Source organism: Chlorocebus sabaeus, chromosome 21, assembly GCF_047675955.1.
Source record: "Chlorocebus sabaeus isolate Y175 chromosome 21, mChlSab1.0.hap1, whole genome shotgun sequence".
NCBI lineage: Eukaryota > Metazoa > Chordata > Mammalia > Primates > Cercopithecidae > Chlorocebus > Chlorocebus sabaeus.
In genome coordinates this window covers 112,672,442-112,700,226 of record NC_132924.1, presented here as the reverse complement: position 1 = coordinate 112,700,226, position 27,785 = coordinate 112,672,442, and the positions used below count along the sequence as shown (strand labels likewise).

At 43.5% G+C, this 27,785-nt stretch overlaps 1 protein-coding gene across 4 annotated transcripts in view; it reads left to right on the top strand.

Annotated features, from left to right (window-relative positions):
* Window positions 1-27,785, top strand: part of HIPK2 (homeodomain interacting protein kinase 2) — a 220,526-nt gene that overhangs the window by 150,283 nt on the left and 42,458 nt on the right. Inside the window, exons 5-10 of one of the 4 annotated variants that reach the window (XM_007983125.3) lie at window positions 1,285-1,371; window positions 3,799-3,983; window positions 10,300-10,462; window positions 16,835-16,961; window positions 17,923-18,044; window positions 26,990-27,132. In XM_007983125.3, coding sequence (XP_007981316.1) covers window positions 1,285-1,371; window positions 3,799-3,983; window positions 10,300-10,462; window positions 16,835-16,961; window positions 17,923-18,044; window positions 26,990-27,132 — 827 coding nt within the window. Of the gene's footprint in view, window positions 1-1,284; window positions 1,372-3,798; window positions 3,984-10,299; window positions 10,463-16,753; window positions 16,962-17,922; window positions 18,045-26,989; window positions 27,133-27,785 lie in introns of all 4 variants that reach the window. The other 3 variants (XM_007983123.3, XM_007983126.3, XM_007983124.3) reach the window with 3 other exon arrangements.

Genomic DNA, 27,785 nt, shown 5'->3' with positions numbered 1-27,785 from the left:
CAGGCAAAGGAGGCTGCCTGATGAACCCATTGGAATGTCCTGAGGCCCAGGGAGGCGTCTGGTTCACTCTAGTAACCATAAACCTGAAACTCCAGGGCAGGGGCTTCACTTTAACAGAAACATAGTTTGCTTTTGCTTTGATCTGTGCCTAGCAATTAAAATCAAAGTATGTTCCTGATAAAAATAAAATGATAAAGTCTTAAATATGTTTCATTTTAGGTATTTCTTTTTGTGCAGCAGGGTGGGTAGATGTTTGTTTTGTTGTGGTTTTGGGTTTGTTGTTTTTTTTTTTTTTTAATGGAAACTGCAGCCAAATTCTAATGTGGTTTAAAGATAATATATATCCACTAGTGACAAAAGACTGAGAAAAGAGATTTGGGAACTGAGCAAGCACTCAGGCTAATGATGGGAGGCCTGGCATTTAGCAACTGTGAGGGTGAGTGTCCAGTAAAAAGAGTCCTCCAGTGGAGGAGGGTGAGGCTGGAGTTCGCTGCTGGGTTTTATTGAAGAACCTCAGTCCCACATGTCCAGCTGTTCTCCCAGGACTTAAGCCGCTCCAGGTGTGCTGTCCTTGAGTAAGATTTTAAGGATTAATTACCTCTGGATTACCTCATGGAAGAGTCCAAAAACCCATAGTAACTGGAAACAGCAGTTTCCCCAGCCATTTGGGGAATGTACGTCTATGTCTCAGCCACCAATAGAGGGGCAGCCCAACCACAGACTCTGGGACCAGCTGCCATCTATTGGCCATGTGACCACGGCAAGTGCCTTGAGTTCTCTCTTCCTGTTTCCCCATCTGGAAAATGGGGATAGTAATTGTGCTACCTAATGTGGTTGTCAAAACTATTAAATGAATAAATGTGCTTTAGAACAATGTCTGGCACGTAGCAAGAGCTATGTGCATAAGGGTTTATTAAATAAAATTGGAAAATGCATGGAAAAGTCCTTTGCTTTTCCACAATGGAATCTTGTCTTATTCCTTAGACTCAGAGAAGGCTGTAAGCTGATCAAGGATATAGCATACCTTGATCAGCTTGTGGTATGGAGCAAGACTGCTCCGTACCTGACTGACAGCCGGCCCCTGACACATGTGCATGGGAAGGAGGAGGGATGGGTTGGTGTGGATGAAGAGAGAAAGGAATTGCAGTGCAGGCCACTGAAGAATCAAAATCTCTTCTGAAAGGTGGGAAAGAGACCCTCTGTGAGACACAGGAATTCCAGGCTTGAGTCCCAGTGGTGAGGAGCTAAGTCACATTACCAATTGGCTTTTGCCTGTCTTGGCAGACACCAGATGACCATGAAGCAGAGACAGGGATTAAGTCAAAAGAAGCAAGAAAATACATTTTCAACTGCTTAGATGATATGGCCCAGGTAAGCTTCATGGGTGAGTATGAAATGTAAGCCCTTTAAAACCAAGGGCAGCAAGACTTCGGCAACAGTAATATAAGATAATGGGTTGAAATCCACATTATTCAACTGCAGTGGTTGACCTTGACCTTAAACAGTTACAGCCAACCTCAGTAAGAATACTATTTGGTGTGTAAAACATTTTTAAAACGTCATACCAGCTCCATAAAAATCATTCCAGTTGGCCGGGCATGGTGGCTCATGCCTGTAATCCCAGCACTTTGGGAGGCTGAAGTGGGTGGATGACCTTAGGTCAGGAGTTCAAGACCAGCCTGGCCAACATGGCGAAACCCCGTCTCTACTAAAAATACAAAAATCAGCTGGGCATGGTGGTGAGTGCCTGCAATCTCAGCTACTTGGGAGTATGAGGCAGAAGAATCACTTGAACCCAGGAGACAGTGAGCTGAGATCACGCCACTGCACTCCAGCCTGGGCAACAAGATCAAAACTCTGTCTCAAAAAAAAAAAAAAAAAATTCATTCCAGTTTATTGGTTCCCACTTGTAATACAGTACTGGCCAATCTTCCTGATGTTATCGTGAGAAGAATTCCAGCCCATTAGTACCCATGGATTTAATGCTCATGATTGAGTGTATATGTTTCCTGGGGCAGCTGGTAGAAGGTACCATGAACTGGATGGCTTAAGACAACAGATTTTCACTCCCCCACAGTTCTGGAGGCCAGAAATTGGAAGTTGGGCTTCAGCAGGCCTCTGTTCACTGTAAAGGCCATTGGGGAAGAGCATCCATGTCTGTCTCCCAGCTTCTGGCAGCTCTGGCTATCCTCAGCATTCTTTGACTTGTAGCTGCATCCCTCTAAGAATCTCTGCTTCCTTCTTCACATGGCTTTTATCCTGTGTCTTCTCTGTGCTTCTGTGTCCACATCTCCCTTGCCTTGTCACTGGGCCCACCATAATCGAGTATGACCTCATCTTAATTTGATTACCTCTGCAAAGACCCTATTTCCAAATAAGGTCACATTCACACCTACTGGGGACTGGGACTTTAATATACTTTTAGGGGGATACAATTCAATCTGCTACACAGTCTCAGCTCACTGGCAGGGACCACAGGCTCTCACCTTTGTGCCCCAGAGAAAATTCTAGAACTTCAGCTATTTTTAGTGTGAAAACTAGTCTGAAACCAGGACAATCCAAAGTGAATTTTCTCTTTAAAGCAATGAGAAACAAAGCCATACATCATTCTCAGCCAACTATCGCAAGAACAGAAAACCAAACACCGCATGTTCTCCACTCATAGGTGGGAACTGAACAATGAGATCACTTGGACACAGGAAGGGGAACATCACACACCGGATCCTATTGTGGGGAGCGGGGAGGGTGGAGCGATAGCATTAGGAGATATACCTAATGTAAATGACGAGTTAATGGGTGCAGCACACCAATATGGCACGTGTATACATATGTAACAAACCTGCACATTGTGCACATGTACCCTGGAACTTAAAGTATAATAATAAAAAAAAAAAAAGCCATACACCAGTAAACACTTAGCACCCCTCTTACTGTAGATGAGTATAACCAAAAATCATGATTCTGAGTAAAGTGTGCCTGTCAGTTGATTAGTAACTTTGATTTTCTGAGAAAACTGAAATTGGTTTCCAGACCATGTTCTGGAAAATATACAAATCACCACAAAACAAGCCTTTTAAAAGCGATTGTAGTATGGACTCACCCTTGGAAGAAAAATCCTGTATTCAGATATCCTGCCTGTCTTGGCCAGAGGTGACTCCATTGAACACAGGGACTAAAATAATTCTGGCCCTAACTGGGGGAGCCATGAGAAGGATGATATGCTGTAGGTGGAGGAGGGGCACACTCAGGCCCTTCCACTTCCCTCTAAAGGTTAAATACATACATACATAGACTTTTTTGCATCTTATTTCTACTGCTTGGCTGTGAGTCTTTTTTAAAAATTGTGGCAAACACACAGCATAAAATTTATCATCTTAGCCTTTGTTAAGGGTAGTGTTCGATACTATTAACACTCCTATTGTTATGCAGCCAGTCTGCAGGACTCTTTTCATCTTGTGGTTATTTTTAATGAGGAGTGATGAAAGCTGCATTTCAACTTAACTGATGAAAGCAGGAGCAGTTTACATCCTGTCATTCAGCTATATTTGCAGGTCCCAGCAGCGGCCCTCTCCCCTTCCTGGGGCACAGCCCCTTTCTGCCTTTCCTGCAGAGAGAAAAGCCACATCCTGTGGGCAATGACAACATGTGGGTGGTGCCTCCCATGGGGCAGAGTTCCTGGGAACTGAGAAAGGGGGCTTGAGAGATCAGGAGAAAGTTGCAGGGCAAAAAATAAGGGGAGCCAGGAGAGGGGAGGCATGCTGGGGTCATCCTTGGTAACCTGTCCTTACTTGCGTCCAGGTGAACATGACAACAGATTTGGAAGGGAGCGACATGTTGGTGGAAAAGGCTGACCGGCGAGAGTTCATTGACCTGTTGAAGAAGATGCTGACTATTGACGCTGACAAGAGAATCACTCCAATCGAAACCCTGAACCATCCCTTTGTCACCATGACACACTTACTGGATTTTCCCCACAGCACACAGTAGGTGTCCTGTTTGATGATTCGTACCAGGGATCAGCAAACTTTAAAGGCCCAGACACTACATATTTTAGGTTTTGCGGCCATAAGGTCTCGGTAACAGCTACTCTGCTGTCACTGTAGCTGAAAGCAGCCACAGATGCAATACATAAACAGATGAGTGAGGCCGCATTCTAATAAAACATTGATGAAAGTGGGCAGGGCCGGGCATGGTGGCTCACGCCTGTAATCCTAGCACTTTGGGAGGCCAAGGCAGGTGGATCACCTGAGGTCAGGAGTTTGAGACCAGCCTGGCCAACATGGTGAAACCCTGTCTCTACTAAAGATACAAAAATTAGTTGGGTATGGTGGGGCGCACCTGTAATCCCAGCTATTTGGGAGGCTGAGGCAAGAGAATCACTTCAACCCAGGAGGCGGAGGTTGCAGTGAGCCGAGATTGCACCATTGCACATCAGCCTGGGTGACAGAGCAAGACTTCGTCTCAAAAAAAAAAAGAGGCCGGGCACAGTGGCTCATGCCTGTAATCCCAGCACTTTGGGAGGCTGAGGCAGGCAGACCATGAGGTCAGGAGATTAAGACCATCCTGGCTAACATGGTGAAACCCCGTCTCTACTAAAAATACAAAAAGTTAGCTGGGCATGGTGGTGGGCACCTGTAGTCCCAGCTACTCTGGAGGCTGACGCAGGAGAATGGTGTGAACCCGGGAGGCGGAGCTTGCAGTGAGCCAAGATCGCACCACTGCACTCCAGCCTGGGTGACAGAGCGAGACTCCCTCTCAAAAAAGAAAGAAAGAAAGTGGGCAGTGGCTGGATTGGGTTCCTGGCCTGCAGTTGGCTTCACACTGAAAAGGAAGGAAGAGGAGAGCACAGAGCTGGATGAACCTGACTCTGGGTATCTGTGCAGGAAGAGAGGTGCCCGAAATGGTAGTCTCTGTAAAGCAAAACCAGTCTCAGGGCCAAAGGTTGCTCCCAGAACCATCCCAGAGTGGACCCATTCTAGTTTGGGTTTGGATTTGTTCATTCGTTTCTTCAGTGTGCTGTGTGCTAGGGTACAGTGGTGAGCAGAGCAGACGGCCCTGCCCACTGGAGCTTGCAATCCACAGGAGACAATGGTATAAAACAAGTGATGCCCAAATCAGCAGTCTGCTCCCAGGACAAGTATCAGGTGTGATGAGAGCATACCACAGGGGAGCATCATTTTGGGGCAGACCAGGAAGACTCCCAGGAAGTGGCCTGTGAAGGATAAGGAAGAGGATGGGCATGAGCAGGCAGGGCATTGCCTGGGTGGACAGGACACTCCCCCATGGGCAGGACCATGCACCCATCCCAGAAGGCAGTAGGTGAGACAGTGAGGCACCCAGTCAGCCAGGGCAGGCCGTACATGTTAAGGTTTTTAATCTTGATCCAAAAAGCAATGGGAACTCATTAAATGATTCTTAAGCAGGGGAATAGCTGGTTAGATCTGTGCTGAGCAGAGATCTGTCTGCTGCCACACAAGTGAAATGAGTCTAGAAAAAACATGTCCATTGGGTTTAACAATTCGCAAGTTGTCAGTAACGCAGTGGCAGCCATTCAGTGGAGTGGTAAAAGCAGAAACCAGTTTAGCAGGTTGAAAGACCAAATGAGAGGGGAAGAAATAGCAACCTTTCATGAAGTGAGGCTATGCAAAAGAAGAAATAGAGGGGTGACTGGGGAGGGGTCAGGGGGATTGTTTTTTAGACAGGGTTCAGAGCACAGGGATGGGCCAGTGTCACTGGAAGGATGGATGGAAGAGGGGTGTGTGGATGCAGCGGATGTGCTGGTCTGGTGGAGAAAAGTTGAGGGAGTCCTGTCAGACAGCTTCTGCTTCTCAGAAGTAGGCAATGAGGTTATCTGTTGAGAACAAGGTGGAGAGTGGTTTAAGAAGGGTAGAAAATTTAAGTAGCTGGAGCACAAGGTGGCAGAGCAAACTGACCAGAGAAATACAGTGGAATTGTTGAGCCCTGAGGTTGGACATAAATCGTTTATAGTGTAACTGATCTCCCCAGTTGAAGGCATAGAGAAGACAGATCAGTCTCCTGATCTGGGTTTGTCCAGGTGGAATTTTTGCCATGCTGATAAGAGAAGACGACAGATTGACAAGGAAGCTGATGAGGCTAGCCAGACAGTAACTGTAATTCAGAATGATGGCTATTGGAGGCTTTGCTCAAAGGGAAAGGAAGTGAAGATGGGAGGGGATCCAAGTAAACGCGGTGTTCTAGTCAATGCAGAGAAGGGTTATCATAGTCATAGTGGAATGAGCCGGACGGAGGAAGAATGTGGCTGGGAAACAGGATGCTTGAACTTAGTTTCTGGAGGTGGAGCAATTTCAGGTTTGACGGTCCAGGGAATGAGTTGCTGTACTGGGTTGAGGACAAGAGTCACTGGATATGAGAAATAAGCAGGAAGCTAGCGTGTTTGACAAGGAACCTGTGACTTCTGAAGCCTTCCTGGCGAGGCAGGGAATGGCTTGGAGTGGAAGATCCAGCCAGTGGCAAAGGCCTCAGTGAACGAAGGGGAGAGGAAAGGAAGTCATGGCCGGGCGCAGTGGCTCACGCCTGTAATCCCAGCACTTTGGCAAGCCAAGGGGGGCGGATCACCTGAGGTCAGGAACTTGAGACCAGCCTGGACAACACGGTAAAACCCCGTCTCTACTAAAAATACAAAAATTAGCTAGGCGTGGTGGGGAGCACCTGTAATTACAACTACTTCGGAGGCTAAAGCACAAGAATCGCTTGAACCCAGAAGGCGGAGGTTGCAGTGAGCTGAGATAGCACCACTGCACTCCAGCCTGGGAGACAGAGCGAGATTCCGTCAGAAAAAAAAAAAAAAAAAGGAAGCCATTGGTGGATGGGAAGCTAATGGAGGGTCTCACTTCAGCCTCTCAACCCTGAGGTACTTGGGATGTGAAAGAATAAATAAATACATCCTACATCTGCAAGGAAAAGGGGTGTGCTCAAGAGAACAACAGATTCTGTAAGGATCAGCAGGGCAAGGGAATCCTGTGAGAAGAGCCTGGAGATGTGAGAATTGTGTGTGTCATGGCGGGCCCTGCTGTTTCCAGAGTCAGAGGGGGCTGGGTCTCAAGGCTGGACCCGCCCCTTCCTGGCCTACAGGAAGTGAGTGGGCAGCACCACCACGGATAGTGCTGCCTCCATTTCAGTTTTGTGTCTTACTCAGCGTTGCAAGTCAAATGGCATTGCAAGAATCAGATAGTGCCTCTTTAATGTAAAAGGATGCTTGAAACAGCTAAACTCCCATACAGAGAAGGAATCTGGACCCATCCCTCCCCTACTTTTGTTAGGGGATTTGTCCCGTTTCTTTTTTTTTTTTTTTTTTTTTTTTGAGGTCAAGTCTCACTCTGTTGCACAGGCTGGAGTGCAGCAGTACGATCTCTGCTCACTGCGTCACTGCAGCCTCCACCTCACAGGTTCAAGCGATTCTCCTGCCTCAGCCTCCCGAGTAGCTGGGACGAGAGGCACACACCACCATGCCCAACTAATTTTTGTATTTTTAATAGAGATAGGGTTTCACCATGTTGGCCAGGCTGGTCTTGAGCTCCTGACCTCAGGTGATCCGCCCGCGTCAGCCTCCCAGAGTGCTGCGATTACAGGCGTGAGCCACTGCACCTGGCCTGGATTTGTCCTGTTTCCGAGTGCCATAGGGGTCAGCCACAGAGCTGTCCGTCTGTACCCCAAGAAAGGCAAACTTGGCAATTTACTGGATAGGGCTCCCATGAGTTCTGTCTTTTGATATCAGGGGTAAAATGGGATGACTGAGAAACAGCTATGGATAGGAGACTGAGGGTAGGGGTGCCCTCTACAGAGGTCCTGTTAGTCGTCTGCACCAAAACAGTCAGATAGCCACCCCCATAAAGCCTGGGGCTTTAATGACCTCAGAGTCTATCCACCTCTGGATTCTGTAAGGAAGCATCAGTAGAGTGTTTCATGGCTTGGTCACATGGAGATGGTGAGCATCAGCAACCAATTCAGAACTTTGTCTGGCACCCAAGAGGGGCACTGGCAAGTTAGAACTCAGAAATGAGCCTAAGAAGGAACGGTGGGTCTCTGAACACACCTAGGCTTGCTTGAAAGTAGGCCTGGTCCCTAAAGTTCTCTAGAACTTGCTGGGAAGACCTTGAAGAACTCCAGGGCAAGGATAAACCTCCAGGCCCGTGCTGCTTTAGCGCCCCCACCCTGGGAGCTGAGCCACAGCTACTGGATTACTAGGTGAAAGAGACCCCACTCCTTTCTCCATACCAGGATTCCAGTGCACAATGTTTTTAAAACCAATTTTCTTATAAACCTAAAGTGAAAGTACTTGCCCTTTCCTAAAACCCAAAACTTGAAATATTTCAGTTAGAAAATTCTGAAGGAGTATGAAAATTTTATGTTGAATTGGCACGAAACCATCAAGTGCTTTAAACCCATTCCAAAAAGAATACAAAATACATTGGTTTTATGCTAAAGCCTCCACGCGCAAGACCTTGGTGCTTAGTAGGAGCTGAAAACACACTGGCAGTAACAGCATTATTAGGAGTATTTTTAGCTATGGGATATCGTGCAATATGTTTTCTTTTCTCTCCAGCATCATCAGTTGGTAAATGGTTATGTCGTGTGCGTGACGCGGGCAGTGTAAGTGGTCAGAATCTTAGAAAGAAGTAGGACTCTCTAAGTCGCGTCTCAGTCAGTTGTTTGAAACTTGGAATGCATTTTTCACAGCAAGGATGTTTGGGAATAGCCCACAGACACCTGCTTAGCCCCAAAGATAGCATACTCACAGAGTGCTGAAGTAGTACACATTTGTAATCCTAAAATAGTAGAAAACTTTTATTTTACTTTTATATTCAGTTATTACATTTTTTATAAGTAAAATAGACATTTTGAATTGAAAATTAAATGGGATTTTTTTCTTTTTCTTTTTCTTTTTTTGAGACAGGATCTTGCCCTGTCACCCAGACTGGAATATAGTGGCATAATCATGGCTCACTGTAGCCTCGACCTTGCAGGCTCAAGTGATTCTCCGACCTCAGCCTCCTAAGTAGCTGGGATCATGAGCATGTGCCACCACACCCAGCTAATTTTTATGTTTTTTTAATAGAGAATGGGGTCTCCCTATGTTGTCCAAGCTGGTTTTGAGCCCTTGAACTTCTCCCACCTTGACCTCCCGAAGTGCTGGGATTAAGGCAAGAGCTACCCCACACAGACTAAAAGGGATTTTATTATCTGGAATATTAGCATTTGAGGAAAAGTAAGTTTAACTACAAGAAATGAATGAGAAGCGCTGTATAAATTCTGAAGGACACTTTTTGGTCAATTTTCAAGAATTTGGGTGGTTGAGGCCACTTGTGGCTCTCCTTTTCCTTGATGCTGGTTTCAGCACCACTTTTATACTTTACTTTTGTAGTTGGGGTTTTGTTTTGATACACAGATGCAATGGGGGAAGAAAAGGAGAAAATTTATATTTCATGTAACTGGACAAGACTTAGACATGAAAATGAAGGCTGAAGTTGGTGAAACAGTGCGTATGTGTATATGCGAAAGTAGCTAGTGATTACCTATCCTCGGGAAACTCCCTACCTCCCTAAGCTTCAGCCTTACTCGTAAAGTAGGGACAAGAATCATGTCTCTGTCTTATTGATGTCGCTGGACCGAGTGAGAAGTTGCAGAGTATTATTATTAGGACACTAATAAATGTTAACCACTATTATTAATTGTTAGTATTATTACTGTTTCCATTATCTACCTGCACAACTCCTGTGGGAGAAAGCATGGCAATAGGGTCACCATACTGGGTTGGAGAGTTCTTTGGCCATCCCCTAGGTGGTGCTGGTGACCCAGGGTAGCTGAAGAAGGTGAGCACAAGGGTTGTGTTTGGGAAAGGTGGAGGCGGGTTATAACAGGTTGTAAGTGACTGCTTAATGTTCCCATTCAGAGAGCTTATGCTTTGGTTCATGGGCCAGAAAGCAGGCTGAGAGTTGAGAATGAGCAGTGACGCTGCAGGTGGATCTGAGTGAGTATGCAGTGTGAGCAGACAGTTTTGTTGTGATATGTAGAACCTACATGGAGAAAGGGTAGTAGGGCATTAGAGGAAATTCATCTAAATAACCATGCCTGTTGCAAATGCACAGACTTTGCACAAGCAATCCAAGAAACTTAGACCTCAAGTTTAGTCTCCCTGCTTGTCCTGTTTCCTGAATTAACCCTTCTCTCCTTTTCTTTCTCTGTTTTCTCCCCTTCATCCCATGTTACCCTCTTCCCCTCCCCTGTGTCTCTATATGCCTCTGCCTTTTGCATGAACAGCGTCAAATCATGTTTCCAGAACATGGAGATCTGCAAGCGTCGGGTGAATATGTATGACACAGTGAACCAGAGCAAAACCCCTTTCATCACGCACGTGGCCCCCAGCACATCCACCAATCTGACCATGACCTTTAACAACCAGCTGACCACTGTCCACAACCAGGTAAGTGGGGAGCAGAGGGGAAAGAGGTGGGGCTGCACGGTGTGAGCCTCAGAAGTTGTATTTTCCATCATACCTAGTCAGGAGACCAAATTCCTGCTGTCATATTCAACAACTGAACAAAGTATTTGCATCCAAGGTTATTTCCTTTGAGGGACCCAGGCACATTTTGTGTTGACTACGGGCCCCATTGACAGGTCCCAGAAAGGACTGGTGAGGGGCATTCTCTCTGAGATGGTTCCCCTTACTGCTTTCCTCTGACCTGATGTGAGAATAGGGGGAAGGGGGTGCTATGATCCTTTTATGCCTGGTATCTGCCTCGTAAAGAATTCCAGAACTGGCCAGGCACAGTGGCTCATGCCTATAATCCCAGCACTTTGGGAGTCAGGGTAGGAGGATCACTTAAAGCCAGGAAGTTCAAGACTAGCCTGGGCAACACAGTGAGACCCCGTCTCTACAAAAAATACAAAAAGTAGCTGGGTGTAGTGGTGCATGCCTATAGTCTCAGCTACTCAGGAGGCAGAGGTAGGATAATTGACTTGAGCCCAGGACTTCAGGGCTGCAGTGAACTATGATTATGTCATTGCATTCCAGCCTAGGGGACAGAGTGAGACCCCGTCTCAGAAAACAAAGAAAAAGATCATGGAAACATGGATTTAATCTAAAAAAAAAAAAATAAAGATTCTAGAACTGGGAAGGACTCAGGGAATCACCCAGTTCAGGCCCTTCCCCTCATCCCCACATGGCTGGATCTACCTGATCTCCTTTTGGGACAGATAAAACCTGTCCTTTCTCCGAGTCATGGAGAAAATCAGTTCATCAGCCTATCACCAGAATCCCAGCAGCTGGAACTAAATGGGATCAGGAAGCTAAGGTTTTCTTCCCACAGATTTCCAGGAAATTGGCAGAACGAGCAGCTAACATACTGCTTGAAACCTGGATGACACCCAGGCAATATTTATTGAATGGATAATCTCCAAGTCCAGGCTGAGACTGCCTCTAGTGTCTAAGAAACTGTAACTCCTACTTCCATGTTTCAATCTTCCTAGTTCCCCCAAAGAAGGGCCCCCAGATTTTTGGTCTTAATGTCAATCTGGAATGACAAGACTTCTGTGTGGATGTGTGTGTACTTGAAATGTGAATACCTTATGTCCATTCTTTTTAAAAGGTCCCTCCTGTCACTGAAGAGTCAGTGCCACCTGCATTTCAGCCCCTCCCCTTCTCACCCTTTTTCCCTAGGCCATCCTTGTGGCACATTGCCCTGCTCAGGCCTAGCTTTTCTTCCCAGCCTGCCATCTCCCTTTGCCCAAATTCTAGGAGAGGCCACCTGGAATCTGCTGCCCCCTGGGGGCCGTTTGCATTCTTGAAGCTCTCCTTAGGGTGAAAGAGCTGTTGGGAGTCCGAAAACAAACCTTGCCAAGCCCTAAGGCTAAGGCATCCATAGCCAGACCTGTGAGCTTCTTGACAAAAATCAGCATGGTTTTGTTCATTACCTCCTTGAAGATATTTGTTTTTCCCACCAGCCCTCATGAGACGCCTGATCTTAACTCCCTAACCCCAAACTACCTGTCCCCATCTGCCATCTGCTCCATCAGGTATCAAAGGCATCTGAGAAATAGGAGGAAGGAGCACCCCTCTAATGCAGGCGTTATGTCAGGTGGAGTCTCCCCAGCAGGCTGTCCTTCCCATGGATGTCTTTCTGCCAGGCTGGAGAACTGTGGTCCCTGACCAGATGGGGGGGTGGCCACCGCCATCCTGCTGGTCATGTGACAGCCAGCAATCCACTCCAAAGAGTGTCACAAAGGCTCTGCAAAACTAAAAGAGTTTCTCATCAAAAGGCAGTTGTCAAATAATAACACCCCTCTTCTCCACAGCACTGAGACCATCCAGATCTGGCTTGGGACTGGGGTAAAGTAGAAGTAGCTGGTAACTTAGTGTGATGGTTGGGCCAGAGTTGTGGGTAAGGGAAAATGACATCCCACAAAAGCATAGGGTCCAAGAACAGGATTTCCATTCTCTCACATTGCATTCTGCTCCCTACTTTTGAATACATCAGAAAAAAAAAATTACTCAGGACACACCTAGCCTTAAGTTCTAAGGCATGCTTTCCCTCTGCTGATAATGTTGTTAATAAATAACATCATTACTAATAGCTAACATTTATTATATGCCAGGCTGTACTAAGCACACCATAACTCTTCATCCTCCCAGCATCATTGTGAGATAGGTTTTATTATTATCATTTCCATTTTAGAGGAGGAAACTGAGGCACAGAGTGATTAATTCTCTTACCCAAAGCCCTTTCTTGTTCATGAGAGATGGTCTTGGGCTTTACAGCCAGCAACCTGGCTTCAGAGTCTGGACTCTTAAAATCTACATACACAGCAGCATAAGTAAGTCTTAAGTAAGTCTTATAAAGGTCCCCAAATGCCTTTCCTAGATGATGTCTGCTCTTTAAATCCAACAAGACTTCTTTTGTTCATTGCTGGTTCTAGTAGCTTGCTTTCTACATGAGCTCCTTGGAGCTGTTTGCCCATTTAGATATTTAGAAGCAATAAAATATATGCATAGTTTTATGTTAGAAGTTGAAGGACGTTAAACTACTTAAAGAATTTCTTGCTGCCTTTAACATATATCCAGTAGACTAACCAAAGAACCATTTCCCAAATGATCATGAATCTACAATCCTTTATTTCTCAAGGAAGCTGGGTCAATAATTCATAACCCCTTATGTCTCAGGGCAGCTGACTTCCTCTACTTTCTAAAACTTTCAGGTTACCCAGTTGGTAACATATTAAATAATAAGTCTTCTCTCAGCTATTCCTTGTTTGTCATGTGTGCCAGCCACTTCTCTAACATTTCCGTGGAATTCTATTATTTGGACCTAGTCTTCTACCAAGAATTTGAATTTGGGTTTATAGACCAAGCTCAAACCCCTTCTTTCTGGAACCATTTGAAACATCTACTAAAACTGCTTCCAGGAATCACTTCTGTCATTTTTGGAAAACCTGTGTCATCAGTAAACTTGCTTTTTCACCAGGCGCAGTGGTGCACACCTGTAATCCTAGCTATTTGGAAGGCGGAAGTGGGAGGACCACTTGAGTCAGGAGTTCAAGTCCAGCCAGGGCAATATAGCAAGACCCCAGTCTCTAATTTTTTTTAACTTGCTTTTTCTTGTTATTACTATTTGTCAGCTGCAAGAGCTCTTCCCAGTTCTCTGTGTGCTCCTCTCTGGCAATGATAGGCTAGTTACCCTTCTGAGAGCTACAGAAAGATATACAGAAGTAGAAAACTTTTTGTTGCCCTCACATGGGCTTCTTCAACTGGTCCTTAAGCAGGATTAGAAACTGGGGGAAAACCTTATGCATGTCTGATGGTCACACTGGAGACTGTGCCATTTGTCCTTGAGTCTACAAAGAACTGGAAGATTCAGCCTCTCAAGGAGCTTATGGTCTCCATGGTGAGACAGGCTGAAGCAAAAAGAAAAAGCATTCTTGAAACTCTCCTTAGGGTGAAAGAGCTGTTGGGAGTCTGAAAGCAAACCCTGCCCAGCCCTAAAGCTATCCATAGCCAGACCTGTAAGCTTCATTAATCAAAATGTAGAATAGCATGCACTAGGGACCAGGTAGACAAACAGATTATGTGTTACAGAATCGAAAGGAAGGAGAGCCCACTGCAGGCTAGGGGAAAACACCACTAAGACACAGCCCCTCCCTTCCAGGAGACTTTAGGCTAGAAAGACCAACTGTACTGTAAGGCAGATTGTGACAGGAGCTGGGCTGGAAGGCTGTATTGTACTGTGTGATAGCAAAGGAAGGAGCAATTCATTTCCATTAATGGTGTCCGAAAGGCTTTCACAATGGGGCATATGGGACCCAGGCTAGGCCTTAAAGCACAGAGGCTTGGAGAGAATGCTGTGGGTCAGAGAACTTGTTTGAGGGGAAAGGCCTGTGCTCACAGTATGCTTGGAAAACAATGAGTAAACTAATCTTGGTGTCAGAAGAGTGAGGGGCAGAGGGAAATAAGTCTAGAAGGTAAGGTTGGCCAAACCAGGGAAAACAGGGCATGCCAGACCAAGGCGCATACCATGTTCATCAAGCCGTAATTGGAACTTTGGAGCAGGGGTGCTGACATGCACAAAGGTGTCTTTTGGAAAGCATGATCCAGCCTCTGTGCTCAAGAATGCCGGAAGGGAAGTAGAGACCAGAACATTTCTAGTCAGGGCCTTACAGGTCCCAGGCGCCAGGAAGTCGCAACTGAAAAGAGTCAGTGGGTTCCAGGGACATCAGGAAGGAAGCAGCAGGAGCAGTGGCTGGCAAGAAGGTAGAACCACCGAGCACAAGTTTGGGAACCTAGAGGATACAGGTCCCTGGACCCCCAGCAGGGACACCCACAGGGGCTAAGGGCTGGGGGAGTCTAGATATGAGCAGACCATGGGGAATGTGGAGGGTTGAGGGGGAAGAAGCCTCCGGAAGAGATTGTGATATGGAGAAAACAGGAAATACAAGTCATGTCATCTGACAAAACACAGACACTGATGTGCACATATGTGCACACATGTCCCAAGCAGACTATGCGATGCTGCAAAAGCACACCCACTTTAAAACATGTGGCTTTGGCCGGGCGCGGTGGCTCACACCTATAATCCTAGCACTTTGGGAGGCCGAGGCAGGTGGATCACGAGGTGATCCATGGTGAAACCCCGTCTCTACTAAAAATACAAAAAAAATTAGCTGGGCTCAGTGGCGGGTGCCTGTAGTCCCAGCTACTCGGGAGGCTGAGGCAGGAGAATGGCATGAACCCGGGAGGTGGAGCTTGCAGTGAGCCGAGATCGCGCCACTGCACTCCAGCCTGGGCTACAGAGCAAGACTCTGTCTCAAAAAAAAAAAAAAAAAACGTGACTTAAAATCAGGCATCTGTGCCACTCAATTTCATGATTATTTTCAAACAAATCAATTTGCTTTGCAATGAAATTTAGCGCAAAATCTTTCTAAGTATAGAAAACATATGTAAAATAAAACTTTGTCCTTTTTATCAAATGTGACACACATACACACCCTACTTGAAAGTCTATTTGTGTCCAAGATATCTTCATGGTTTCTGCCTCCATATTCCCTGGTCCTTGCAATTTCTAGAGGCAAAACCTCTTGTAGACAGTGCTGAATGTGAAACCACTGGTAACCTCCACTTACTTTGCTAAAGAATCAGTATGAAGGCTAAGATGGGGAAAACTGGAGAATTCCAAAGTTAGAATTTGTTTTCGTTCTACAGCCTCATTTTGCATGCAAGTTCAGTCTCAAGTGATGTCTCTTTCTGAAGGAGAAAGACGAGAGGACATAATGTCAGTGGCTTGTGTTTGTCAAAGCCACCTCCATTTCGGTTATCTGAACTCCCCAGCACCTTTTCTATCTGCCAGGCTTCATCACTGCATACCAGCATGAGTGCATGGGATTCAGACACAGAGCCCAGGCTCAGCATGTCCCCTCTCCCTCTCTGCATACGTCTCCTGCACTTCTCTTAGCAGTAACCTGCTTTGCAGCCATCTAAGGACATCTATGAACAGTACTGCCCGTAGACCTGAGCCCGTCCTCGGCCCTGCTCTCCACCTGTTGCATGTGCTTCTGTGCCAAGCTCTGGGTACCTGAGACCATAGTTCTTTAGGGCCTGCAAGAGCCTCCCTCTGGATTTGTCCTCCCACATGTGGACTGCACCCACCAGGCCCGAGGGGAGTGTGAGCAGAGCTTGAACGTGCAGGCTGGCAGGTCCAGGCACTCAAAGCCCATCGTGTTGTGGGATGGAATGGGGCTCGGCAGAGAGAAGGAGGGCAAGGTCCAGCTCTCTCCCCGTCACCATGCGCCAGCACAGAACCCAAGGAATCCCAGAGTCCTCAACTCACGCCTGGTCTTCCGGGTGATTGAGAAGGTGTTTGTGTCAAAATGAAAAGACAGAACATTTTATTAAACAGGTTTCTAGCTTTATTTTTAGGCTTTTCAGCATTTAGACATATGGTAGCAGACATCCATGTGTCCTCTTGTCCGGGCCCCACAAATGTCAGGAGGAGGTCTGAATGTGAACACCAAGGTGACTGTCTCTCGTGCCTTCAGGGACCTGCTTTTCCCTGTGACTTTCAGCTGTGTTTCCACTCCTCTCTGCTTCTGCCTTTTTGCTCTTAGTTTTTGTTGGTTTGTTCTTCTTTGAGTTCATTTATTTGATTTAGATTCGTGTCTCCCAACATACCACCTCCCTCATTTTTTATTTTTGTTTATTTTTGTTTAATCCCCATCACTCCTTTAGGCTCCCTCCTCTACCAGTGCCACTGTTTCCTTAGCCAATCCCGAAGTCTCCATACTAAACTACCCATCTACACTCTACCAGCCCTCAGCGGCATCCATGGCTGCAGTGGCCCAGCGGAGCATGCCCCTGCAGACAGGAACAGCCCAGATTTGTGCCCGGCCTGACCCGTTCCAGCAAGCTCTCATCGTGTGTCCCCCCGGCTTCCAAGGTAAGGTTGAGCAGTCACAGCCTCTCACCTGCTCCTTACAGAATGGCCTCTGGGGCTTCGGCACCTGCAGTTTTCTGTCACGCTCATTTTCATGGAGAAAGGCCCTCCTCATTTCTTCCAGTGAGAGCGCTGGTATCACTGAACTTGAGGGCTCCTCTCCTACTGTGGCCAACCTACAAACAATAGGGCTTATGCCTCAGCACCAAGTCAATTCATTGTGACTCTCACACCTGCCAGGGACTGTGTCCCTGGCCAGCTGTCTGTAAATAAGTACATTGTTTGTGCTTTCATTGTTATGCTGATGTCAGCTCTTGCTTTTCCTTGCATGAAATATCCTCTGTGTGGGTTATCTATAGAAAACTGCCAATCTCTGACAGCCAGTGTAGTCCCAGCTCCCATGAAGAATATCAATCAGTCTGAAAAGTACTTCCCTGGAACACCTCCTCAAAACGATTCTTTGGCCATGACCCCAGCACTTCTCTTCTGTAGACTCTAAGAAGCTAGACTGTGCACTTCGTTACAATTTACCCAGAAAGCTTAAGAATTTATTTTTGCAAGCCTCATGGTGTAAACTGTGTGGTTTTAGTCAATGCAATTCCAAATGGGTTCATACATCTCCCAACACCCTTTATTTTGACATACACAAGTACATCTTGATGGTCAGAAGTCCTTGTTTTCCTGTTGTAATCTGTCAGCATAACTGTCCTACTTTTGGCCTCACAGCCTCCTTAATTTGACCTTCTAGCCTTTGAAAACATTCAAGATGTCAGGAGGAGTTTTGTTTTTTAATTCGTTAGAAGCTAAGGGGAGACTTCCCAAGGACCAGGCAACACCTGGTTATTGTCAGTGACCAGTGCAAAGGGAAGCTGAAAGATGACGTAGCTGGCTAGGAAGGTTTTCTTCATCCAGCAGTTCACAGCCTCTCAGCTAACCCTTCTCTCCCTCACACTGTCTGGAACAGGCTTGCAGGCCTCTCCCTCTAAGCACGCTGGCTACTCGGTGCGAATGGAAAATGCAGTTCCCATCGTGACTCAAGCTCCAGGAGCTCAGCCTCTTCAGATCCAACCGGGTCTGCTTGCCCAGGTAATTCTTTCTCCTTTATTATTACTGGTATTACCATCACCCATGTTAATGTTGTTCACAAAAGATATATCTTTCCACTCCCTCTCTCCCTAGTAATGAGTTAGGTGCTTCTAGTCATTGGAATGTATCTGTAATATTGTAAATGGTCCCCAAGTGAATTAACTTCCTAAGTATCTGCTTACAATTCCAAGAAGAAATTTAGATACAGGGAGAGTCTGGGGAAATTATTATTATTCTATCTTTGAAATGCAAATTAATCTGGGAGACCTAGGTTTTAATCCTAACTGCTAGTAACTTGTCTATGACCTAAGGCAAGTCAGTTAATATCTCTTTGCCTCAAATTTCTTTCTTGTAAAATAGAAATGAGTTTTTAGAGCCAAAAGGAGCCTTGGCGATTATCCTCTCATTTTATAGTTGAAAAACCAGGCTCAAGGTAACTGTAAGCTGGAACCTTCCTTATCTATCCATGTAGGTGCTTTGATGGTAGAATGAGATGGCAGAGATGAAAAATGGTTGAAAATTTGTAAAGTGTTATGTAAACATAAGGTAACAGTAGTGATGCAGTGATAACAGTAACAATCCTTAATGACACTTGAACCCTAATAACAAATGCATCATCATTATACCAGGGCACTTTACAGTTGTTAATTGATTTAATCCCCACTATGCCACAGTATTTGTCTCCATTTGACAAACAGAGAAACTGAAGCAGAATAACTTGCTCATCAGAGTTACACAACAATTAGGTAACAGAACCAGGACACACACCCGATAAGCCTGATGCCAGCATCTGTATTTCAACCACCAAAAGCCACTACTTTTGTATAATCATTTCTACTATTGAGTAGCTTGACCTTAATGTTATTAGTTTAGAAGCAACTTTATTTTTAAATAAGATAGGTTCACAAAGTCTTTTCCCAAAGACACTATTTGCCCTGTCTTGTTAAATAGAAGTTGTTTTTGTTGTTGTTTAGTTTTTATGTAATCAAATTGCATAGGTTTGTTCTACGCTCTCTTCTATTCCATGGGCTTCTCTAATATCCTGTTGTCTTAACCATTGTAACTTTAATCTGTCCTAGTATGTAGTAGGGAAGCCCTGTTCCCATAGAGTTCTTCAAATTTTCCTTGTCTGTTCTTGTCCCTTCACTTTTTCATGTGAATTTTAACATCACTCTTTCATAAGATTTTAGTTCCAGAAACAAAAAATCTGCTTTATATTTATTGGATATACATTAAATTTACTTCAGGAACAATTGACGTCTTTAAACATGTAAGTCATTTTTATGCATGAACATGGTATAACACTCTGTAATGGGTGTGGTGGTGCACACCTGTAGTCCCAGGCCTGTAGTCTCAGCTACTCAGGAGGCTGAGATGAGAGGATCACTTGAGCCCGGGAGTTCAAGGCCAGCCTGGGCAACATAGTGAGACCCCATCTCTACAAAAAAATTTAAAAATTAGCTGGACATGGTGGCACATGCCTATAGTCCCAGATACACAGGAGGCTGAGGCAAAAGGATCACTTGAGCCCAGGAGTTTGAAGCTGCAGTGAGCTATGATCACATCATTGCACTCCAGGGTGGGCAACAGGGTAAGACCCTGTCTGTAAAAAAAAAAAAAAAAAAAAAAAAGAATTGATAGAAACACTTTATCATGTTTAAGTTTTGTAATGAATATTGAATTATATCAAATGTTCTGTCTGTATTTATTAAGACACTCATATGCTTTTTGTTCCTTATCTACTAATGGGACAAGTCATATTAATATATTTTGTAATATTAAATTACCCTTTTATTTATGAGATAAACCCCATTTGCTCATGTGCTTGATATGGTATGCTTTTTAATGTAGGATTCAGTTTATAAATACTGTAGTTAGTATTTTTATATCTATGTTCATAAGTGAAAAATGGCATATAATTTCCCTTTTTATAAAATCCTTATCTGATTTGAGTACAAGGTTACACCGGGCTCATAAAATGTCTTCTTATTGTTGTTACCCACACGAGTGGGTTTGGTCACTTGACAGGTACCACCCCAATGACCACAGCCAAGGAGTATTTAGCAAGGGGATTTTATTACTTGTAACAAGTAAGGAGAACACGGGAGCTAGTTCCCAAAGCAGTGTCTCTGAGCGAAGGGCTGGGTCAGGTTTTATAAGCATAGGGTAATGAGGCATAATCTGATTGGATTTTGCAATGAATTGATATGAGAGGCATGATCTGACTGGATCCTGCCATGCGGTGATGCCAGAGCTCGATCTGATTGGATCCTGGATCCTGCCATGTGGTATCCATTTCTAAATTCCATCCACTCGCCTCAATCCAGGCACTTAGGTTCTGCCTGTGGTTGCATACCTGGTTCATCTGGGCATGCTTAGGTTATGTGACCTTTAACCTGTGGATCCATGGCAAATGGAAAACAGCTCACAACTTTGTTACACAGAAGTTGAACCAGACTGCTGTGGTTACATTATTATCTATTCTGTTTTCCAGAACAGTTTGTTTAAGATTGATATTAAGCATTCTTCATCTCTGTGCTTCTGTCCAGAATGACACTGTGCAACACCAGTGACTGGTAGCACACACAGTTTTGTCTTATTGAAAGTTTGTAAACAGAGAACCTTTTGTATTTAAAACAGGCCTTCTCTTCCTTCCTCTCTCTCCAGTGGGTCCTTGTAGCTTCCTTTTATTTGCATAGTTCAGTAGCGGGGAGTTCAGAAAAGGCCTAGATAGATCAGAGAAAGAACTACAGCTCAGTCCAGGGGCAAAAAAGCTTGTTCATACTTTATCTGAGTGGCAAAAATCCACACCAGTCTGCCAGTGCTCCACCTTTGTGAGCCCAAATCTACAGAACTCGCATGTACTTTTAAAGGATAATTACAGATCTTTTTTATGTTTGCATACTTAACCCTAGTAAGCCAGGAACCATCTCTGAAAGAAATAATAATTAGCATCTCTTATTAGCTAAAATAGGGATTCTTCATTGTTCAGTTTGGTGGAACCAGTAGACTCAGCAGTCAGAATTTGTTTCAGTCCTTTAATCGTAGCAGGGGAGAACTTTACCTTTTGCTTCCTTGAAAGAGGGTCCCTAGAGTTTTGTAAATCTCCAAGTAGATTTAACCTAAAGCTGTAATTAGGAAAGTGAGCAAAAAATATATGTGTAAGGATTTTAATTGCTACTGTGTTCATAACTGAGATTGTTGGAAGAAACGTGAACGTTCGTCAGTAGGGGATTGGTTAAATAAGTTGATGCATACATAAAATAGAACACCATGTAGCCATTAAAAGAACATGGTAGACCTATGTGTCTTGACATGCAGAGATTTCTAAGATATATTAAGTGAAAAAAATCCTGCCCTATCCAGTATCATGTTGTGTCTTTTTGTCTGTTGCTTTTTATTTTTCTCTCCGCTTGTCACTTAATCCATGCCAATATGTTAGCCTGTTGAGATGGGCTCTCTCCTAGATATTTTTAAATGTTCCCTTCAAAGGACAAAAATAAGTTAATTTATGAAACTCTTATGGTGGCTATAAAAAAGCAACAATTAAGCATTTAAACTGAAGCCTTCATTTTCCTACGGTTAAATTTCTAGGCACCAGGCAGAGGCATTCCAAATACTATTATTTGACATAAATGTATTCAAAAAGTTGACATTGTCCTTTTTCTCTAAATATTGAAAATCTTTTAAAGGATTTTACTTGTGAACACTTAGAGATGGAATCTTTGAATCCACTCCTCATGTTAACTTCATTTTCTTTGCCCTTTTCCTCCCCACCTCCCAGCAGCATCACATAAAACTTTCAGGGCAGCGAGCCTCTGTGGGGCACCCAGAGGATGTGTGCATGGCAGGTGGAAATGGTAATCATTCTGCTTATGTCAGTGATATGGGAGTGATCTTTGTGGATCACCTTGCAACAAAAGCTTTTTTGGTACTGCCTAAAAGGAGCTGTCATCTCCATCCTCACAAGCCCCACGCCACAGCTAGCATCTTGGCCACCAACAGAAATTGTGAATGAGCAGGTAATAGTGGAGAGATGGGCAGCACAGTTCTTGATTGAGACAGTATTGAATTTATCTCACTTGTCAAATGGCAGGATCTAAAATCTCCTTTGACTAGCAGCGTTGGAGAAGAAATTCAGAAATGCCAGATCACTGTAGACTCTACCCTTCCATGAAGTGTTTTGCATTCTTCTAGCCAATCAAATCATATCACCTGAACCTCTTTATTTTTTACTTATTTACTTTATTTTTTGGGCTCATATTTGACCAACTGAACCTTTAAATGCTTCCCTAAAAACAAACTGTTGTCTTGAACCCTTTAAACTGTTCAAAATACAAAACTTTAATGTTTCTCACTCAAAATTTCCTCTGATAACATTTTCAGCAAGCAGTCTTTGCTACCATTGTCCTGCTGTCTGCCTCTCTCTTGACTGGCACCTGATATTGTTAGAGAATAAGGAAGACTTGTTCATGCCACCTTTATGCAGTTAACCACCAATGCCTGATCCTCAATAGGGGCCATTATTTCTGTGTATTATCAGCACAAGGAGAGGTAGTATACTGGCTGAAAGCATGGGCGCTGGAATTAGGTTGCCCACATTCAGATGGCTGCGTCACCACTGTATGGCTGTGTGGCTTTGGGGAAGTTATTTTTGAAGTTTAAATTTAATTCCTTTTCAAAGTAATACATGTACATAATTTTTAAAAGTTGAATAATCCCATAAACTTATAAGAAAGTTATAGTCCTCTGCTCTATCCCATCCTTAATGTCTACTCCCCATAACAATATATATATTGTTATATTATATATGTGTGTATATATACACACATATATTATCCCTGTTATATATATATTTTATATATATATAATATATATTACTCCTGAAAGTTTACATATATATACACACACACACATATATATATATATACACACACACACACATTTTTTTTGAGACATAATCTTGCTCTGCCACCAGGCTGGAGTGCAGTGGTGCAATCTCAGCCCACTGTAACCTCCGCCTCCTGAGTTCAAGCAATTTTCGTGCCTCAGCCTCCCGAATAGCTAGGATTACAGGCATGTGCCACCATGCCCCAGCTAATTTTTTTTTTTGTATTTTTAGTAGAGACTAGGTTTTACCATGTTGGCCAGGCTGGTCTCGCCTGCCTTGGCCTCCCAAAGTGCTGGGATTACAGGTATAAGCCACTGTGCCCTGCCCATAACAATAATTTTTAACTTAACTGTTTAATCTGTTCTTTAACTCTGTGTTTCTAAATAACATGCTTAGACTGCTTTTTATGGATTTTTTTCCATTTTAGGTATTATCCATTGACTTCCTATTATGGAAGATGAAGATTTAGCTTTCTAACCCACTGCCATCCCCGTAACACACACACAATTTCTCTCCTGTTCCTCCTTTCACTCACTCTTTTCTCCTATTCCTCCCACATAATTTTGATTCAACTACTTTTTAATATTTATGTAATTATCAATATTATACAATATTATTCTCAGTTGAGCCTTATAATATACCATGATTATGTTTCCTTTCTTACATATCTTTTTGTTTTTCCTAGAGTTAATGATTGCCTCATTTTTCCCATTGGGTTAGTTTTCTGTATATCTCATTATACAGCCCCAAACCCTTCCAGAGCTATAAAAGGTTTGTATGTTTACTGTGTTGCTGTGTTTGAGCACACTTATCTCAGTATATTATTTTTCTTTCTCTGAAAGCTTTTAAGACTTTTTCCTCATCCACATTGGACTCACATTTCGTGACTACATGCCTTCTTTTGGGTCTTTTTTCTTACATTGTCCTGAACACCCTATTTGCCCTTTTAATCTGGATTTTTTTTTCCTTTGATAATTTCTTCCCCTCCATTTTCTCTGTTTCTCCTTTGCAGTATTCTTATTAATTGAGTGTTGGTACTTCTAAATTGATCGTCTGATTTTCTTATCTTTTTTCCCCTCTATATCCTGTATATCCTCTGTCAGCACTACTTTCTAAGAGATTTCTTAAACTTTTTAAAAACCTTCCTTTGAATGGTTAATTTCTGTTGTCATAGTTCTCATTTCCAAGAGTTTGTTCTCTGCTCCCTCCCCACCAAAAAAGAGCATGTTCTCTGAATATAGATAATGATTCTTTATATGATCTTGTTTCATAGATATATTTTTTAACTCTGCACGGCATTAATTATAGATTTTAGAAAATTTTCTTCTGATTCCCACACTGTTTTTGTTTCCTCTTTCTTTTGTTTGCTTATTTTACTCTCTTTAGGTTAGAAGCTTCCTTTACTGTCTGGCATTCATTAGCTATTCATTCCTATTTAAAACTAAAGCACTAAAAAACTAATTGGAAAGCTGGAGGGCAGGGTAGAGACTATTGAATGTGGGCTTCTCTATAGGCTGAAAAGAGGCAAGTCCAGCATTTTCACTGGCAGATCCCCTGATCCTTAAATGTCATATCTGTAGTTATTTTCTCTTGGACTAGTCATTTCCCCTAGAGAGAATCCTCTAGCCTCCTGCTTTGGGGCGGGGAGTGGAGGATGGTATAAGCATGTACACCAAGAATCTGGGAACTAAGGGGAAATGAAGACCTGACCTGAGATTCCTTCAGTCTGTTAATTCACTTAGTAATTGTCCATCAGTTTTTGAGCTTCTAAAATGTTATTAATGGTGATTGCCTCTCTCCTACTCTCTTTGCCCTTATGAATCTGTATTTTTTATTCCTTTACTATCATTTTAGTTGAGTGTAAAGAAGGCAATAAATGTGTATGTTTGATTTACCATATTTCTGGGCAAGTTATTAATATTTAACCTCTCTGTGTCTCACTTTATTAATCTGAGAAATGGAAGAAAATAACAGTCCCTACCTCACAGAACTGGTGTTAAGAAGTCAGAAAAAAAAGAAGTAGTCAGAAACCCATTTATGACTTAACTCTGTGTTTGGCACACAGTATGCATTAAGAAATGTTCGCTGCATTCTTGGTAGTAGTAATAAATTATAAAAATGTCTGATGAAATGTTGTCACAAATGAGCCAAGCATATCAATCAGTGAAATAAGTCAAAAACAGTCTTTCTACCCCATCTCTTTGAGGTAAAATGTTAATATCCATTTCAGGGAAATAGAAGAAAAATGATAACCTTAGCTTGATAACAAGATTTATTTTTTTAAATGACATTAGTTAAAACTAATGCTTTTCATGAGATCTGAAATGAGTTCCAATTGGCTAAGTCAGTAGAAACCTTACAGCAAATGAAATTGTTATTCATTTAATATTTGGAATTTGCAACTGTTTTAATCAATTAATTATGTTTCTGCATTCTGTGAATTAAGTAAACCTGAAACACAATTAACTGTAGTTAATAGCCTTTGTGGAGTTGCTTCTTTCATTTTATCAACAGATATTAAGCACTCTTGGTATGAGCTGTGGTCCCTGAGCTTTCTGCCTATATCAAAAGCAAACAAACAGTATCAGAAACATCTAAGAGATCTCACTGGGCCTCAGGTACAACATGAAAATAATGGAATAGGTGAACTGGTCCACTCAGCTCTCAAATGTGATTCTATCATTTTTATAAGCATCAATATTTTTTAAGCCCTGACTCAAATCTGTAATCCATTTCCAGAAGTGCTTATTTGTACATATAAAACACCCACATTGAGCACATGCACAGTCTGTGAACACTGCATTCGATAAATTACCCAATGTTAGTCACATCCACTCTGATAGAAAGAGAGGTAGCTAAGATATCAAACCTTTAAATATTTGATCTGTCCAAAAGGTATTTTACCTTAGTGACTATCCTTTAAGTGTCCAACTTTAGGCAGTGGTATTCAGTCTGAATCATCTAATGACCAAAGACAAGCAGAATAGTGATCGTGGATAAAAAGAGCTTAAAACACAACATACACACACACACACACACACACACACACACACCAGTGAATCAAGGAAGAATTACAAACGTTCATTTTAGATTTCTTAGAAAAATTAGATTCAAGCAGTGACTTCCACCTATCTCTCATTTTTGCTTTAAGAAATCAAAGTAATTCTCAATTATGCTATAGTCACAGCTAAGAATTTTACTTCATACTTGCTTGCTCTCAGATGTAGGTTCCAGATATTTGGTGATCTTAGAATTGTGTAAACTTAGATTCAGAAGATTCACAAGCTGGAACCTAGATTCTAATTGATAAATCAAAGGTAAAATGTTAAATAAAGAATACTAGGCAGAAAGCTTCTTGAGGGCCAGCAGTCACCCTCATCTAGCCCAACTCAACTACCCTAATCCCCTGTACATGGTTGTGGGACAGAACAAGTAAATAAATAAACTTTCAGAAACTTCAAGCATTGCTCATTAGAGCAAATTTATAAAGACATCATTCTTCAACATGAATGAATCCCTTCCATACAGATGTGTCCCTGTACTTAATTATCTTGTACTTTGTTCATATATGTTCTTTTTTTTTTTTTTTTTTTTTTTTGAGACACAGTCTCGCTCTGTTGCCCAGGCTGAAGTGTGGTGGCGCCATCTCAGTTCACTGCAAGCTCCGCCTCCCGGGTTCACGCCATTCTCCTGCCTTAGCCTCCCGAGTAGCTGGGACTATAGGCTCCCGCCACCACGCCCAGCTAATTTTTTGTATTTTTAGTAGAGACGGGGTTTCACCATGTTAGCCAGGATGGTCTGGCTCTCCTGACCTTGTGATCCGCCCGCCTCAGCCTCCCAAAGTGCTGGGATTACAGGCTTGAGCCACCGCGCCCGGCCTGTATGTTCGTTGTTTGTCTCCCTTACTTTAGTTTTTGAGGCCAGAGACCAGGCCCTCACTCTCACACCCATAAGAATGTCTAGCACAACCCCAGGCACAGAATAAGTGCGGATTCATGCAAATCAATTATGTGATTAGCAAACATGGTCATTGCACATGTCCTGTGTTCTACAGCAGGCTTGGCCAAGTGGGACCCAGCAGATCCTGCTTCCCCCAGCATGGCAGCAGCTGACGGGAGTGGCCACCCACACATCAGTGCAGCACGCCACCGTCATTCCTGAGACCATGGCAGGCACCCAGCAGTTGGCGGACTGGAGGTAAGCAGGAAACCCCTCTAGGGTGAGTGGGTGTGTCTGGGATGAGAGGCATGTTCACTGCAGACACAGGGCTGCCAGGCCAGCCTATACTTGAATTCCCTGGTTTGTAGACACTGTGTGGACTATGAGTGCAGTGTAACAAGAAGCAATTTTTAAATAATATACCAGGATACAAGAAAACCTGCTTCATTAATTTATGCTCAGTTGTCATTCCCACCGAGAATTCAGTTATGTCATTTAATCATCAGTGTAATTCACCAGACTTGGTTCTGGATGATGTTTGGTAGTTTCTCAGAATTAAATTCCACGTTCAGAAAACAAAAGTCTGTCACCAGTGAAAGAATGCAGAAGAGGGTCCCCAAAGCCCTAAGCAATTCTAGAAAGTGTTCTGAAGATGTTTGAGACGGGGGTGCTCTAGAGTCTATCTGACCTCCCAGGGGAAGGTTTGACAGAACGGGGTTTATTTGGAAGGGTAAATCCTGGCCTATTTGCTGAGTGTGCCTCTTCAGTTAATAGGCATATCTTACAGATTAGAGCCTACTTCCCACACACCCGAGAGGCATCCACCTGACTGCCTGCCAGCGCTGCATACCCCCTGCGTCTGTTTCCACAACTCTTCCCTGTCCAGCTCATGATCTCCTCACAGATGCACT